At 40.9% G+C, this 17,417-nt stretch overlaps 1 protein-coding gene across 2 annotated transcripts in view; it reads right to left on the reverse strand.

Moving 5' to 3' along the window:
• Nucleotides 1-748: 748 nt before the first annotated feature.
• PRKG2 (protein kinase cGMP-dependent 2) overlaps nucleotides 749-17,417 on the reverse strand; it is a 38,918-nt gene continuing 22,249 nt past the window's right edge. The window contains exons 8-19 of one of the 2 annotated variants that reach the window (XM_069781848.1): nucleotides 16,539-16,633; nucleotides 15,661-15,729; nucleotides 11,464-11,562; nucleotides 10,350-10,500; nucleotides 8,929-9,065; nucleotides 8,678-8,767; nucleotides 8,305-8,446; nucleotides 7,383-7,546; nucleotides 6,561-6,683; nucleotides 5,576-5,638; nucleotides 4,061-4,127; nucleotides 749-3,207 (exon numbers count right to left, since the gene is read on the reverse strand). In XM_069781848.1, coding sequence (XP_069637949.1) covers nucleotides 3,112-3,207; nucleotides 4,061-4,127; nucleotides 5,576-5,638; nucleotides 6,561-6,683; nucleotides 7,383-7,546; nucleotides 8,305-8,446; nucleotides 8,678-8,767; nucleotides 8,929-9,065; nucleotides 10,350-10,500; nucleotides 11,464-11,562; nucleotides 15,661-15,729; nucleotides 16,539-16,633 — 1,296 coding nt within the window. In that variant the 3' untranslated portion in view covers nucleotides 749-3,111. Of the gene's footprint in view, nucleotides 3,208-4,060; nucleotides 4,128-5,575; nucleotides 5,639-6,560; nucleotides 6,684-7,382; nucleotides 7,547-8,304; nucleotides 8,447-8,677; nucleotides 8,768-8,928; nucleotides 9,066-10,349; nucleotides 10,501-11,463; nucleotides 11,563-15,660; nucleotides 15,730-16,538; nucleotides 16,634-17,417 lie in introns of those variants that run through there. The other variant, XM_069781855.1, reaches the window with a different exon arrangement.

The following is a 17,417-nucleotide window of genomic DNA, read 5'->3' on the forward strand; positions in this document are numbered from 1 at the left end:
GGCAGAAATACAGGGGAAAAAAGCATAGCTATAGCTGGGTTTCTCAGGGAGCCACACAATAAAAGCAAAGCTGTTAAGGCAGAAAGGCAAAACACAGATAAGAACACCAAGGACAGAACTCAGACAATTACTAACATGTCCACAGCATGCCCAAAACCTGAATGTCAAAATCTGTTTTTCACTGACCTTAAATTAGAAAAGGCACCAAGAAGCATCATCTGATTATCATCATAACTGTCCATTCAATTCTTCCATCATATCCTGCACTGTGAAACTACTTGAGCCTGAATTGCTTATTTATCCTCTTGTTTTATAACAGCATAACTCCACTGGTGCTGAGTTGAAGTCTGAAGTACATCTGCCTGTTAAAGATGGTTTGGGTTAGGTCAAGTAATGTTTAGCCTGTACTGTATCAGCTTCTGCTTCTGTTTCTGGAAAACTTTGGCTCAGTCAACTGCATACATGCCAGAAATAAAATGAATCAAATGTACATGGGAACTCTACGTAAATACAAAACGCTCTGTGACCTCATTTATTGTATCTTCTTATGCATTCATCTTCTCAACATCCACTGGTGAAAACATAGTCTGAGTGGGGGACACACTGCAAGAATTACATCAGTGACTCTCTCTCCAGGGTAGTCTTTTCTGCCTTTTCTGAATCATGTGGACAAGAAGTATAATTCAGGGCTAAGAATCCAGACTGCTGTATGGAATGCAGTTGTAAAAAATGAATGTCCTGCCCATCGCACTGTAAGCTTACTTTATTTGCACACACTGCAAGTTGAACAAGCTTTATAAAGAAAACATATCCTACAGCTGCACAGACTTAATGCTAACTGCACTAAACTTATCACATGGCTATTTCTTCACTTAAAAAACATATATATACACACTTATTTTTATATATATATAAGAAAACTATAAATACAGTGGAAAAATACATTCAAAAGCTTTTATAAAACTTGGCGCAATATTATTTTGACGGTAATAATAGTATTTATGAGAGAAAGACACAGAGAGAAACACACATACCTCATGTCTAGTGCTTGTCTAAATCCTGAAAAGAAAATCTGGTCTTTGGTATTGCTGAACAGAGTTAGTTGCAAGTGTCTAAAGCATCTACAGTCCCAGCTTATGGCCTCTGCTCCACCCTCTCTGACTGTATATGCTTACTACCATTTTGCACAGGCTTTGCTGGCTGCAAGTTCCACAATAGTTTACAACCAGGCAGGGAAACAAAACCAGCCAAACATGTAGTGTCTTCCTCCAAGGGCTCAATCTAACCTTCATTAAATCCAATGGAAAAATATTCTACTGCCTTTATTTGGACCCAATGTTACACAGCATATTTACATTGATTTGCTGTCAAAGTGATAGCCACCCAGCAGTAAAAAATAATTGTAACCATGGAACTGTCCCCTATGGCAGTCCCTCCCTCACCCAGTTGGGATAAGTCACGACCAGCACCACTGAAGTCTAGCCAGCAGTCATGGGTAACTAAACCCTGAGCATAAATTACAAGTTGCCAGGGAGGTTTTCCATCCAGCCCATGAAATGTGGTGTGCTGTGGCAGCTTCAGTATTGAAATTTTAGACTGGACTTTGTCTCAGTGGGAGCTGAAACTCCTTCGTCGTGCTTTGATGCCAGCTGGGCTGAAACCACGACAAGGGCCTGGCTCTGTCTTCTCAATAACCTCCTTGTAGGTACTGGCAGGCTGCTGTAGGTTCCCACAAACCTTCCCTCCTCTAGGCTGAACAAGCCCAAGTCCCTCAGCCTTTCCTTACAGCGCATATGCTCCAGCCTCCTGACTATCTTAGCTGTTTGCTGGACTCCGTCGCTCAGGTTGTTTGACAGTTCTGGTTAGCAATTTGTTCACTTGTACCAAAGTAGGTGAAGACAGAGCTTGAAAAATTGGGCTGCGAATCACAATTATGTTTTTGTATTGTTTTTGAGAGGAGCTTGGAATTTCTTGCCTTTCTAAATCTCACTAGTAGCCATTAGAAAGAAGGGAAGGCAGTCAAAAGAAAACAGAATATTTAAACTGATTTGTGAATAGAATTCCTTACAAGACTAAAAACCACAAGTTTTTGCTCTCCTATTCTCCCCTCCTATATGAGTAGAACTCAGAATAAACATATGTTAATAAGAGGTCCGATGAAATATGATTTGAAATGATAGTTCATATCTAGTGCTACCAACTGGAACATTGAAATAGGTGGGAGTTTTAGCACTGATGTGAACAGATGTAGCATTTCAGCAAAATATCAATGAAAACAATCTGAAAATGTATTTGAAGGAAAAAATATGACTCTATACTTACATATTTTTTTCCTGCAAGGTAAATGCTTTTTGTCCATCTGTTTTATCTTCACACTACACAAAACCAAAACATTTTTAAAAATGGACATGGCTCTTTGAAGCAGTATGGGAAATACATACCACAGTCTGCTTCTCCAGGCAGCTTCTATTACGTATACACCTTGTTTCCTACTGGATTTTCATTTTCACTGTTACACCCTGTCTCACATATTCAACCTGGTGCAAAACTAGACTGACAGAGAGGCAGCGTCCATGGTGATACCCTTTTAGCTGCAGCATAAGCTCAAATCAACCTTTCACTAAGTCTCTTTTCTACATGCTTCTGGATTAATGCAATACTGGGCATTATGGGAAAAAGCGAAACATACAGCAGACTTAAGATAAAATGAAAAATAAATGCCACAGAGTTATTGGCTTCCAATACTCATCCTCTCCATTCAAAATAAAGACATATGGTAACCTTGTTAATATCAAAATATTAGCTAGTGATATTTCCAATGACAAAGCCATACATCTGATCCATAGTGTCTGAAAATGTTCATAGAGACACTGTGTATCAAAAAACCTTCAGGTTACATCTGCTGACTGAATGCACACCCTTGTTATAAAGAGACACACGCAGATTTTAGAGCATTACACAAACAAGTTCTGGCTGCTGTACTGTCTTCAGTCCTTCAAGGAATGTTGTTTGTCACAAACCTTGTGTAATTTGATTTTAAACAAGAAACAAGAGAGCAAGTTTAGAGCTGATGTCTATGAGTCTCTATAAATGTCCTGGAAGAAAAAAGTATCAGAAATCCTTGTCCCAGCCTGAAAGTTCATCTGGAGGGGTTCCCTCTTCAGGTGGATAGCTGTCAAAGTAGCTGTAATCAGTCGGTCCAGACAACTAGGACATTAAAAACACAAACAAATGGTTGTTTCAGAAGGTAACTTTTGAAAATACTCTCCATTCATTATGCATAATTTTTTTGCTACCAGTGAAGGAATGAAAGGCTAGCATGACATGGATGACTTCTTTCAATGGATGCAATTCCTCATTCTTTAAAAGATAAACCTCCAGTAATTAAATTGTACAGCAGAACAATGGCATTAGCCTCCTTATACAAAAATGTTCCCCAAATACTATCAAAACCTAGATTTCACACAAAGCCCTATAGAGTCAGGAAGAAAACTGGGCCGCGCTGCATACAATTTTGATTCAAATTTGTTTAAGACCAAATCTACACTCATGGGGTAGCTACTCAAAGCAGATCTCAGAATTATTTTTTGTTTCAAACTGAGTTCAAAGTGAGTTTCAAATTCTTAACCCTCAATCTTTTTTCATTTTAGGGCAAAGAGAAATGGGCCATTTAAAACAGGAAGCTCATTCAAGGATGTGCTGTAACTCAAGAGAATACAGGGATTTGTACTCCTCACAGTAACGTGAACAGTGCATCTTAATAATGTGCCCATTACCAAGGAAAATATGTTTTTTTTCAGTATTTGTTTCTGACCAAATATTATTTATTCTAGTAATGGTGAAAATCTAATGCAAAGTACACAGGCAGAATAATATTTCCATTATTTAACTGAATTTATGTGTTGCTTGCTCTCTCTCTTTCTTTTATTCAATTTTCATTAAAAATGGTGAGCTATAATAATTCAAATGCATCTTTGGGAAATTTTGCTCTTGCCATCAGAGAGAGCCATGCACCTTTATATTAGTAAAGCATTACAATATTGAAAGCCAAAGCCAATACCTCTCTTTTTAAAGGTGATGTTAATTTCCTCACTTTCAGACCATCCCAGTTAAAACCACTCAACCACCTGATTAAAAAGAAATGACAGACAGACAGACAGGGATAGACCAAGAGAGAAAAACAGATTGTTTTCTGTCATTATACTAACAGCTGAAAAACATGTGAACAAGGGCTATAACACATTTTCTCATGACATCCTCTGTCCATGTGACAACAGTTGTTACAAGGAGGAAACTTGAGCACTGTCATTGGCATACAAGGGACTGGTAGCAGGGGGAGCTTCAGGACCACCAGATACATTGCATCTCCTCTGTATAGAAGTGTCAAAGTGACAGGCAGGTTAATATATGCATAAGCACAGCCATGCAGAGATGTATGCATCCCCTTGGAATTCCACTCTCTGAACAGCATGAGAAGAAGGAGTGTCATGGTTTAACCCCAGCCAGCAACTAAGCACCACCCAGCCGCTTGCTCAGTCCCCTCCCCTGGTGGGACAGGGGAGAGAATTGGAAGGGTAAAAGTAAGAAAACTCATGGGTTGAGATGAGAACAGTTTAACAATTGAAATATACTACTACTAAATTGTAATGAAAAGGAAAATAACAAAAAGAGAGAGAAATAAAACCCAAGAAAAACAAGTGATGCAAATGAAAAACGATCGCTCACCACCAACTGACTGAAGCCCAGCCTATTCCCCAGCAGCAGCCCCCCAGCCAGCTTTCCCCCTAGTTTATATGCTGAGAGTGACGTCCCATGGTATGGAATACCCCTTTGGCCAGTTTGGGTCGGCTGTCCTGGCTGTGTCCTCTCCCGGCTTCTTGTGCACCCCCAGCCTCCTTGCTGACAGGGCAGCATGAGAAACTGAAAAGTCCTTGACTTTGTGTAAACACTGCTCAGCAACAACTACCACATCAGTGTGTTATCAACATTGTTCTCATCCTAAGTCCAAAACACAACACTATACCAGCTACTGGGAAAAAAATTAACTCTATCCCAGCCAAAACCAAGACAGGGAGACAAGCAGGAAAGTCAAAGCACTTCTTTTACCAAGCACAAACTGCAGGGCTTAGAAAAAAACTCAGATAAAACAAAAAAGCAGGAAATGTTTAATCCACAGAGGACTTTCTGCATTAGAAGAAAGAGGACAAAAACCTAGTATTGCTCTGGAGCTCATAACTACCATTCTTAAAAAGCAGCTGTTTAAAGGTCGGGAGGTCTGAAAGGCAGATGCTAAACTGGCATCAATTTCTCTGAGAATTGAATGAAACTCCTGCATCAGCAACCTGTGACAAAACCAGTAAACAAAAAGATGTTTCTAGATAATCATGCTGAGGATTGATGTTTATATCATTGCTTGCTGTATTCACAAATATACTCGACAGCAACAGAAATCTCTCTTGCACAACCTGCCTGGAAGTACCTGGAGCTTTATAGGCTTACAGGACTGGTTCTAAAATATTAATAATATTTTCAAATTAAAACCCAAATTTTCTTCTTGGCCGTCTCTTTCACTTACCTGTGCTTCTTGATGTCATTAATTCCATTCCTCAGATTGCCTAATCTTTCTGTAGGATTTTGCCTTAAAAAAGAGAGAAAAAGAATAAGGATAAGATTTTTTTAAAAAAATTCTTATTTTTTTAAAAGAGCATTTAGGGGTCCTAACTGCTTGCATTTAACCATTTCACAGGGATGGAGCTTGCACACAACATGTGGTCTCATAAGGAGACATAATGAAGTGTTGCTCACTGCTCCTTTCTTTTGAGGATGGAGAAACCTTCCAGGAAACCAAAACAGTGTCACTCTGCTGTGAGAAGCAGCAGATGGAAATCAACTGGCTGAATTTTAGTTGGACACCTCTTTTTTTCTTGACCAGCAGGTCTGGTCATAAGTTACAAAAGGAAGCAGACCAAAATTTGCAGCTACAAAGGTACTTTCAATCCTGTTGCACAAACACAGTGTATACTGTCCCTAACTGCCATGGATGAAATCCCACTGGAGCTGGGAGTTCAAAGTCAGCAGTGTCATGAGCCACATGCCACTATGCACTAATGCTTCTGAGTTATGCTGGCCCTTTTGAAATACAACGTTTTTGCACATTTTCAAGTGGGCTTAAGTCAGTCCTTAAGTGCCCTATGCTTTCTGTAGGAGCTATATGACTAAGTGATTTTGGAAGCATTTTTTTAAAACACTGCGCTTGATAATAACATTAAATTCTTTAGCTCTTTCCTCAGCTCACACTTAATTTTTCCTTAAGATGTGTTTCACAAAAAAATCCACAGCTATAGAGAAAGCCCAGAGCCTGCATTTGTAGATGACACCCCTGCAGACTAAGAGGTGTGACACACACTCAGAGGCATGTGTGTGTACTGAATATAATCAGAATAGACCATGCTAGGCATAACAATTTTAAATGAAGCTGTCAGGAATTCAACACTCTAGTCTGGATCTTAAATAGCTCAATCTATCTACACCCAGGCTCTGCCACAAATCGCCCTTCCTACCTGCAGAGTCTGCGGATCAAATCCTCAGGCCGTCTTGTTATTATTTTAGGAAAATCCAGCTTTTCAATGCCTTTGAGAATCAAATTATATGTTATCATTTGATCAGCCCCAGAGAATGGTGGACTAGAAAAAGAAAGCAACACTGATAAATGGAATGGCTGGCAAGAACAGATGTGGCCACTTCTCAACAAAGCAAATATTTGAGAATACGGAAAAACCCCCTCACCTTCCTAGTTTTACAACATTCAGCCTTTCAGTCTGTTTAAGGTATTAGAAGGGTTTGAAGCTGAGAAGCTGCCTGTAGGTACCAGGGAAAACACATGATCATATGTGTCCCTCTGCACTAGTTCTGCCTCTAGCCTAGCTCAGAGAAGCTTCCATGTTGTACTACCATTGAGCATTCACAAAGAGTTGCCACGGAAGTGTGCATGGAGGCAAAGAATGAGCCCTGCTTACAGTTCACCCACCCCACTGTACCCTGTCACCCACTAAAGGGGAAAAGAAGGGTCTGTTGTCAGCTGTTCCTCACAGGAAACATCATCATCAGTTAAAGGAGCTCGACACCAGCCACTTACAGCTGGTGTCTGGCCCTTTCCTTCGATGGATAAATGAGAATTGAGAATATGTTCCACACTTTGCCTGTGGTGTTTCTGAAATCATGGAAGATAAGACATGCAGTAGGGGCAAAAAGAAGTATCATTTTGCAAATCATTCCTGTTTACTGATGGGAAAAAACCCCAAACTGTTTATTTTAAAAATAACCTTGAAAATATTTCTAAAAGCAAACAAACAAGGGAAGAACTTGGAGTAGGAGGCACTTACCTGCCAGTAAGGAGTTCATACACAAGGATCCCAAGGGACCAAAAATCCACACTGAAGTCATGGCCTTTACTCAGAATGACTTCAGGGGCAACATACTCAGGGGTTCCACAAAACGTCCAGGTTTTCTGCCCTGATCCGATCTTCTTTGCAAATCCAAAATCAACCTGATCAAAATCAACATATGCTGCATAATGCAGAGGTATTTTGCACTGGGAAGTCTTAAGGTCTTAATTGCTTCCTCACCTCCTGCAAAGATCTGAGAGTTGCCAGTTTACAGCTAAAACAATTACACAGTGTTGTCATGAAGGAGAAAGAAGTAATTCCACTGGATTACTGAATGTTATAGAACAGATTCATTTATTCTCATGAGTAATTTCCTGAATTATTTTCCTTTTGGATAGAACAACCCATGCTTTCCTTGAGGACACAAGATTTACAGCCCATGGAAAATGATGGGATGCTCATTGTCCTCAGAGTGGATATTTCAAGCTCTTTGAAGTGCTCTTTACACTTTTAATGGTCATAGTCAAGTATGGCAGGAGCTGTTCACTGTGTTCCCTCTCTACAGAGATAATGTAGAACCTATGATTGCCTGGGGCTGGATAGGCACCTGGGAAAGTGGTTCCTGCCTTTACATTAAGACTGGGGGTTGTGAGAAATTATTTTTGCGGTTTATGCTGTGGCAAGAGCTCTCAGAGGCTGCAAATCCCCAGTTTGTCTGTGGCTTGCAATGCCTTTGTTTCTCACTGTGCAATGAGTAACCTGCCCTCCTTTCTACTGAAGTGTAAGGTTAATTAACTCCAGGACCCTGGTACTATAATTACATGCTGTCTATTTTTAGCCCCGCCCCCCCCCCCCCCCCCCCGCAAGGAAACAGTATACAGGCACAAAAGGATAACAGTACAAAAGGATTACATCTTACCAGTTTTATATATCCTTCAGCATCTAAAATTAAATTTTCTGGCTTCAGGTCTCTGTAGATAATTCCTGTGTGATGTAGATAGTCAAAAGCCTCTGTCACACACCCAACACAGAACTTGGTAGTGGCTTCATCAAAGCTGCCTCTGGAACAAAAATAATCACTATCTTTGCAGACAATTAACTTCTAAAAATGCCTTGCTCATTAACCAGTTAACAACTTTCTTTGCACTGACACTCAGTATGTCACTCATGTGGTTGAAAACTGAACTAAACGTCTTTTCATCTGACAGCCCTTGAATAGAGATCCTCCTCAGCAGACATATGGAGCTGACTGGCGATTTTAAAGGACAAGGTTCCACTTTGTTTGCTGTTACCTGTCTCTCAGCAAGCTCCACAATTCCCCTCCAAGGCAAGCTTCCAGTAGCATGTATACATACTTATTATCTTTGAATGTGCGATATAGTCTGTGGAGACAAATGGCAGCAATTTAGGAAAAGCAAAATAAAATGCAAGACTTGCAATGTTTTTTCTCCAGAACTCATGTATGCCAAACCTCATTCTTAATAATGCTGTCCAGTGGGTCAGCTTGGGGTCAGCTTTCAAGGAAACCTTGTGGTCAACTTACTTTACAATGAATGGAGAACATATCTGCTCAAGGATTTTCTTCTCAGAATAGATATGTTCTTGTTGTTTGGTGTCCACTACGTGTTTCTTCTTTATACACTTCATAGCAAAAGCCATGTTCTCATTTTTCACTTTAACCTGTGAATAAAAGTGATGAGTCCACGTGAGGCAAAGAAAGAATGTTTTACCAATCTCTTCTCAATAGGTACACTGATATCCATCTTTTTCAACACAGCACAGGACTGAAATTGATGACTGTAATGAGGGACAAATTCCAGATTTTCTGCAGAACTGTTCTGTATGATTTTAAGTCAAGCTTCAGATCTCTTCAGTGTCCCAGGCCCCACTTGTAAAATGAAATGTTCCCTGTGTTAATTTTATGTATACAAAATAGCAGTAGTTTGGATAGGTACTATATTTTACAATGAATTCATACCACAACAGGTCCTAATTTCAATTTAAGATTTCTAAACACTAGCATAATACAAAAGAAGAAAAAGCAGAGGCAGTTTATGAAGAATGTTTACAAATGATTTTGCATTACACTGAAATATTATCCAATATGCAATAAAAGATGGAAGTTAAAACAGGACTTCCAGGAAACTAAGGAAGCAGCTATCAGTGTTCTACAGCTGGCTGAGAATTCAGTTTTTAGGTTATTATTCAGGTGATGCTCTAGAATTTCCAAGCTGGCAGTCAACCAGTATGGAAATTTGTTTTGTGAAGCATGAATTGGAATAAAACAATTGATGGTCTAACTACTGTAAAGGATTACTGACTTCACTAAAATCACATAGTCTCCTTTAATTTACCATTATCTTCAGCAGCCTGCACAAGAAGCATTCACATTTTTTTCCAGATGTTTGCTACCCAGCCAGAGGAGAGTGGAATTTAAGACTTTAGTCTGATGAGGCTTTTCACATCCCAGAAACACAGCTGTTCATGCTACTGAATATGACTCAAAAGAGCCATTACAAATTGTTGGAAATTTCAAAGTCAGAGCTAGATCACACTGGTTACAGTTGCTGTGGGGCATGCTGGAGCAATTCTAACAACACAGACTATGTGACACTGGAGATTACTTCAGGTCCAGGCAGAATCTTGGGAAAAGGCCTGCAATTCAGGGAACACAATGCAGGTAGGCACATCTGTAAACTCCACAAGCACAAACTGATGAATACACGTCTAGTGACCAGGAAGATGCTTTTAACAGCAGGAGATGGAGGCACACAGGAATGGATTTTTTTTCTTTGAACACCGAAGTCCTGAAAATATTTTTTAACTATGCATTGCTTTATATAGAATTATCTCTGCTTGAGCGGCACAAGCATGCAGAATATTAAAATCCTTCACATTTTTCAGCAGTTAAATCAATCATCTAAGACAGAGAACTACTTGAATATGTTTAAAACAAACTCTTACAAGCTCAACCCTTCCGAACCCACCAACACCCAGAGTTGTGACAACTTCTAAATTCTGGAATGGGGAAGGAGGGAACTGGGCTACTTTTTCCTTCAGCTCTATCATCTCCAAAGACACCTCTTTGGTTAACTGTCCACAGAAGGATCTTCCTCTGCATTAAGAAAATTAACACAGGTTAGTGCTTTCCTTGCCAGCAACCTGTATCACAGTACTCTAACAGTCCTATAAAAAATTAAAAGAAAAGCCATCTTATTTCCTAACAGAATCTTAATTTTATTTTATGCAGAAGCACTTTCTTTCTGGACATCCTATGGAAGTAAATTAGAAGCAAAATGCTACTGAAGTTCACTGAGTACAAACAAACAGTATTTTATCAAGGGCTGATCCATGGTGAGGTTCCTAATTATGCAGTCAGCTGCAAAACTTTGGGCACTCCAAGTTGGAGAACCAATTCCTGAAGGACTGTGTACCAGTTCTAGTAGAATGATCAGAAATAAAAATGCAGCTATATTTCTAAACAGAAGAAAGACATACTCTGCTAATCTTCCAATAGTGCTCGGATTGAAATCAGAGGCAAATAAACTAAAAGTATGGTCTAAAAGCTAAAAGCAAACTCTTTAATAGCACCAGTGCTACACTGAAACATTAGAAATAAACTGTTTCTTTTATGTCTACAAACTCTTTAATAGCACCAGTGCTACACTGAAACATTAGAAATAAACTGTTTCTTTTATGTCTACTTATTTCTCTTTGAAATGGCAATTTGTCTTTTGTACAGTAACACAGTTTCATTAACTCAATCTGGAGTCAAATAATTTACCATCAGAATGCAAAAAATTATTTGAGCACGCTTTCACTTCTTTTCTGTACTCAGTTTTCTTGGGATAGAGTGAATTCTTGGTTGGAAGTCAATATACTGAGGTTCTATGTAATTTCTGTTTCAGAAAAAAATTCCTGGACTCCATAAACATATCCGTCCAGTTTTATTACAGTGATTGCTATCATTTCTAGGGCCCCACCTCCATCAACTACCATCCATGATTTTACTTACATATCTATCACCCTTTTTTATGATTACCTACTAAAGATGTACCTAAGAAATGATCTGACTTACTTTGCATGTCGTTTTTCATCAGCCTGGGTCAGCTTAGCCACATAACCTTCAAGGTAAGTTTGGAGCTCCTCGTAAGTTCCAACAATTTGATTAAATGTCCTAAAACCATGAACGAAACAGTATAAACAGAGTGGGAAGAGAAAGAAAACAGTATCTGTGCTGCTGCACCAAGGCTTTACATTGCCTCTAAGTCATGACCCAGACTGAGATTTACACTATCACTTTGACAGTATAAATTTTAAGAGCTTTGAAGAGGCGGTAACCAGCTGAAGTACCAAACTTGTTTTGACAGAGGGTAGGGGGACAGAGTGCCTGATCTCCTCAGGTCATTTCATGCTATGTTTAAGTAATTTGGAGTAGGCTGGGTGTACTTTGCCACCTACATACACTATGGTTATTAAGTGTGGTTCCACCATCCCTACCACAGGAACCAGGTTGGCATGAGTCCAGGCTATCAGTCCTTCTGTCCCAATGGATAGAGCTCTTGGTGCACAGTGCCAAAGTGCTTGAGATCACCTCTCCTGCTTCAGAGGTGAGTAACAGCGCTGTGGGAAGAACAGACTTAGAATAGACTATTTCAGTTGGAAGGGACCTACAGCAACCATTTAGTCCAACTGCCTGACCAGTTCAGGGCTGACCAAGTTGAAGTTTGTCATTAAAGGCATTGTCCAAATGCCTCTTAAACACTGACAGGCTTGAGGCATTGACCACCTCTCTAGGAAGCCTGCTCCAGTGTTTGACCACCCTCTCGGTAAAGAAATGCTTCCTAAAGTCCAGTCTAAACCTCCCCTGGTGCAGCTTTGAACCGTTCCCATGCATCCTGTCACTGAATACCAGGGAGATAGATATCTGCACCTCCCTCTCCACTTCCCCTCCCCAGGAAGCTGTAGAGAGCAATGAAGTTGCCCCTCAGCCTCCTTTTCTCCAAACTATGCAAGCCCAAAGTCCTTAGCTGCTTCTCATGGGACATTCTTTCCAGCCCTTTCACCAGCTTTGTTGCCCTCCTATAGACACACTCAAGTACCTTAACATCCTTCTTAAGTTGTGGGGCCCAGAACTGCACACAGTATTCAAGGTGACACCGCACCAACGCTGAATACAACGGGATAATCACCTCTTTTGACTGACAGGTGTTTGATGCACCCCAGGATATGGTTTGCCCTCTTGGCTGACAGGGCACACTGCTGACTCATATCGAGCCTGCTGTCAGCCAGCACCCCCAGATGCCTTTCTGCAGGGCTGCTCTCCAGCCAATTCTCTCCCAATTTATACTCGGTCCTAGGTGCAGAATCCAGCACTTGGACTTGTTAAATGTCATCCCATTAATCATTACCCAATGCTCCAGTCAATCTAGATCCCTCTGCAAGGCATCTTGTCCCTCAAGAGAGTCAAAGCACCTCCCAGTTTGGGATCATCAGCAAAGTTGCTAATGGTGCATTCAACTCCTGCATCCAGATCACGGACAAAAATATGGACCAGAACTGGCCCTAGAACTGAACCCTGAAGAACACCACTGGTGACCGGTTGCCAGCCAGGTGTAGCCCCATTCACTACCATCCTTTGAGCTCTGCCCTTCAGCCAGTTCTTCACCCAGCGCACTGCGTACCTGCTCATCTCACAGCTGGACAACTTGTCCAGAAGGATGCTGTGAGGGACAGTATCAAAAGCCTTACTAAAATCCAGAAAAACTACATCCACCACCTTCCCTTCATCCACTAGGCAAGTGACCTTATGACAGAAGGATATCAAACTGGTTAAACAGGACTTTCCCTTTGTGAATGCATGTTGAGTGTGCCTGACGATTGCATTGTTCTTTAAATGCCTTTCAATTGTACCCAGTATGATCATCTCCATAACTCTTGCAGGAACTGAGGTTAGACTAACAGGTCTGTAGTCCCCTGGGTCTTCCCTCACACCCTTCTTGTAAATTGGAATAACTTGGGCTAGCTTCCAGTCAGCAGGGACCTCCCCAGACTCCCAAGACCTTCCGTAGATGACTGAAAGGGGTCCTGCCGTAACATCCACTGGCTCCTTCAGTACTCTGGGAGGAATCCCACCAGGCCCCAGGGACTTGGGAACATTCAGCTACTACAGCTGGTCCCTTACAATTTCAGTGCCCACTAATGGAAAGTCACTGTTCCCACACTCGTGGCCCTCCAACTCAGGGGACTGGGCAGCCCAAGGTCTATCTGTATTACTGAAGACTGAGGCAAAAAAAAGTATTGAATGCCTCCACTTTTTCTTCATCCCTATTCGTCAGGTGACAGGCTTCAACAAGTAGCGGTCCAATGTTTTCTTTAGACCTCTTGCTATTAACATACTTTAAAAAGCCTTTCTTGTTGTCTGACACAACACTGGCCAGTTTCAACTCTAATTGAGCTTTGGCCTTTTGTGTCTTCTCCCTGCATATAAGAACCCCAGCTCTGTCATCTTCCTGTGAAGCTTGACCTCGCTTCCAGAGATCATACAATTTCTTTTTCCTCTTGAGCACCACGAGGAGTTCCCTGTTCAGACAAGCTGGTCTTCTGGCCGGCTTGCTTCACTTATGACACAGTGGGATCGCCTGCTCCTGTGCTTCTAAAAGGTCATTCTTAAAGAGTGACCAGCACTCATGGAGTCCTAAGCCCTCAAAAGCAGATTCCCAGGGTACTGTGCTAAATAGCTCCCTGAATAGCTTAAAGTTTGCTTTCTTGAAATCCAGCATAGCAACTCTGCTGTCCTTTTTTCTCATTGCACCAAAAATTTTAAACTCAACCGTTTCATGAGCACTGTGGCCAAGACAGCCACCTACCATCACATCCCCCACAAGTCCTTCTATTCACAAATAGCAAGTCTAGGAGGACAACTTTCCTAGTTGCCTCACTGAGTACCTGTGACAAGAAGTTATCTCCTACAAACTTCAAGAATTTCCAAGACCTGCTTGTCACAGCAGTGTGATATTTACAGCTGATGTCTGGGAAGTTGAAATCTCCCATACGGACAAGGGCTACTGATCCAGAAATTTCTCCTAATTGCCTGTAGAGTAATTCATCAGTGCTTACATCCTGGCTGGGTGATTGGTAGTAGACACCCACTACAACATCTCCTTTGTTTTCCATCCCCCTAATCCTCACCCAGAGGCTCTCAACCACATCATCACCAACTGTAAGGGCTGTACAATCAAACTTCTCCCTTACATACAGTGCGACACCTCCACCTTGCCTGCTCCACCTATTCCTCCTGAACAGCCTGTAGCCCTCCATCCCAGCACTCCAACTGTGGGACTCATTCCACCAAGTCTCACTAATACCTATGATATCATAGCTCTGGGAGCTGATCAACACTTTCAGTTCATCCTGTTTGTTTCTCATACTGCATGCATTGGTGTACAAGCATTTCAGATAGGCTCCTGAGCCCTCTGTGCTCCCAGGACCAGTGTAAATGTTCCTACTAGCATTGCCACCCTCTGGTGGTGCCATGCCAACCCTTGGTTTACCTACTGCAATCCTGTTGGTATCCCCTTCCCCTAGAACACACCAGCTTTGGCATGTTTCTCTGCAATCTATTTGCACAAGCTAAAGAAGAGAAGAAGAAAATGCATTCACAGCCCGAGATGCTATTTCCTGGATTGGGGTAGAATCTTAGCCCTCAGTGGGAGCCCTTTTGGGATTCAACAAGGAAAAGGATGGTGGCTGTCTGCATTCCAAGTAAGCATCCTTACAACTAGCCCTGAGAAATGCGGGTTTGCTGTTTCACTTTCCACTGGGAGCTTCCTTTCTTTTACCTTCCATCTGTTCCATTCTTTTCCACTTTAGGAAGTGCAAAATTGGCTGCTACTCGACAAAGCCATGAATTTGGCTGCATGTCCCCCTTGACAAAAAGACATCCTGAAACCAGGGACACGCAGGGGCTTTTGTTGTTCCCTGAGCCAATGAAGAGCACTTAACAAATGTGAAGCATCACCACCACAAGGAGAGAAAGAGAAGAATAACTCTGAACTACTCTTAAGCTTCTCTGGTCCTGCACCTTTTATCAGTCTCTCTTCATTAAGTCTTTGTCTAAAGCATAGCCACAGCTCAGTATTCCAAAAGTGTAACCACTTGTTCAGTATTCACTTAAAAAAAACATTGTGATAGTGCCTACAGTGAAGTCACGTCTTATTGTTAACCTACTGAAGAAGGATGCAAGTCTTTCATTAAACTGTAGCATGATACTTACTCTCTATCTATAACGAGGCACTCCACATTGTGTTCATCTGCAATAACGTTTGCTGATCTGACATCATCCCTAAGAATTGAAACAGATTAGAAGAATTCAGAAGCATATAAAAATCCTCAAAGTACCTCACACTGTACTTAAGGAGGGTTACAGCTGTTATAGGAGAAACTCCTTGAAGACCTCTGTAGTGTGTATCTGGATTAATATTGCTGAACCAAACACACAATTATAATATTTTACTAATCATTATTATTGTCTAGCACAGTTTTTTTTCCAGTTTCAGTAGGGTTTGGATCATGACATCCTTTAGCAACCTTCCAAGAAATTAGGATGCAATGTCATTAGCATTACATCAGGATTTACTGCTCATTTCTGAAATAGTCCTCAGATATAAATCATTCCAGAGACCAAACGATCCCTACTCAATCACCCACATAAATATGTGCTACATGAGCTATTTAGCTCATAGGTCATATCTTCTCTGCACTCCTTTTCTCTGTTTCTTACTATCATGGGCACCAGCACAGAAACAACAGCTCGGTCCAGTAATGATGGAATTTATCCATGCTAGGAGTCATAAAGAGCCTGGCACAAGTTTTCATCACAGCTTTTACTGAAATATAAACAATAAGCAACAATGCAGAGAGGGCCAACATTTGGCTTTTTCAGGGAAAACCAATGGTAGATGACAGTGTATACTTTCAAGTCCTCCCTGCAAAAACCAAAACATTACGACAAATTCAGCTGCTGCCTTCATCTGTTGACTTTACAATCAAAACAAAGATTATATTCAAAACAGCCATGAGTTGTATAATCTGACATATAGTGATAGGTCCATTGAAATACTATACATTGTGAATCAGACAATGTGAACTAACCTAATGAGAGCCTTTTCTCCAAAGTAATCTCCTTTATGTAGATTTTTAATTAGCTGAGGCTGCAACTGCTCTGCAGAACTCTGGGTAACTATCACCTAGAAAGTACAGGAACAAAAATTTAGCAAAGTAAGTTTCAAAGTATTGCGTGGTTTTCCCTTCTTTTCTGTGCATTTCATAAATGTCTTAAACTCAGTAATGCTCCTTAAAGAGTTACAAATTCATAAGCTCCCTCTTCTCAAAAATTAAACCATCAAACACTCTCTGACACCTCTCTGTTTTTTTTCTGAGAGATGGAAAAATGAATATATTCATTACTGCCCACCCCCCAATTTTCTCCTCGTACCTTTTAAAGCAAAGCAAAATAAATGGCATTTTAATGAAAAACTGAAAAATACTTCAGTTCCCACAGTGGGCAGCCATCATATGAGCTTTTTGTCTTTTCAGCTAAACAGATAGCCTCCAGAAACATTAACTAACATTTCCCCGCTCACGATACTCTGCTTCCACAGTAGCACGCATTCTGCTGATGCCCACATCCATTAGCAAAAAACAAACCAGAATATCTCCAGACACAGACATGTCTTGGAAACTTGAAACCCCTACTGGAAGTTTATTGATTAAAATTCTCCTGATGTGATTCTTTAAAGTCCTGTGTCAGCCTCCAATGTAACAGCTGATAGATAAGTGCTGCTGCCTTACTCCTCTGGGACTAACAAATGAGAGGAATAGACCCTGTGTCACCTAGAAGGCCATTCTCCATTAAACCCAGGACTCCATTATTTCTTAGATATTTCACAAGTCTATGTTTTGCCCATCAGATATTGAAACATCCAGGAGAAGACATAGGATCAAATCTCATTTACAAAAAAATTGACTTTA

The sequence above is a fragment of the Haliaeetus albicilla genome, chromosome 1 (assembly GCF_947461875.1).
Source record: "Haliaeetus albicilla chromosome 1, bHalAlb1.1, whole genome shotgun sequence".
In the NCBI taxonomy this organism is placed as follows: domain Eukaryota; kingdom Metazoa; phylum Chordata; class Aves; order Accipitriformes; family Accipitridae; genus Haliaeetus; species Haliaeetus albicilla.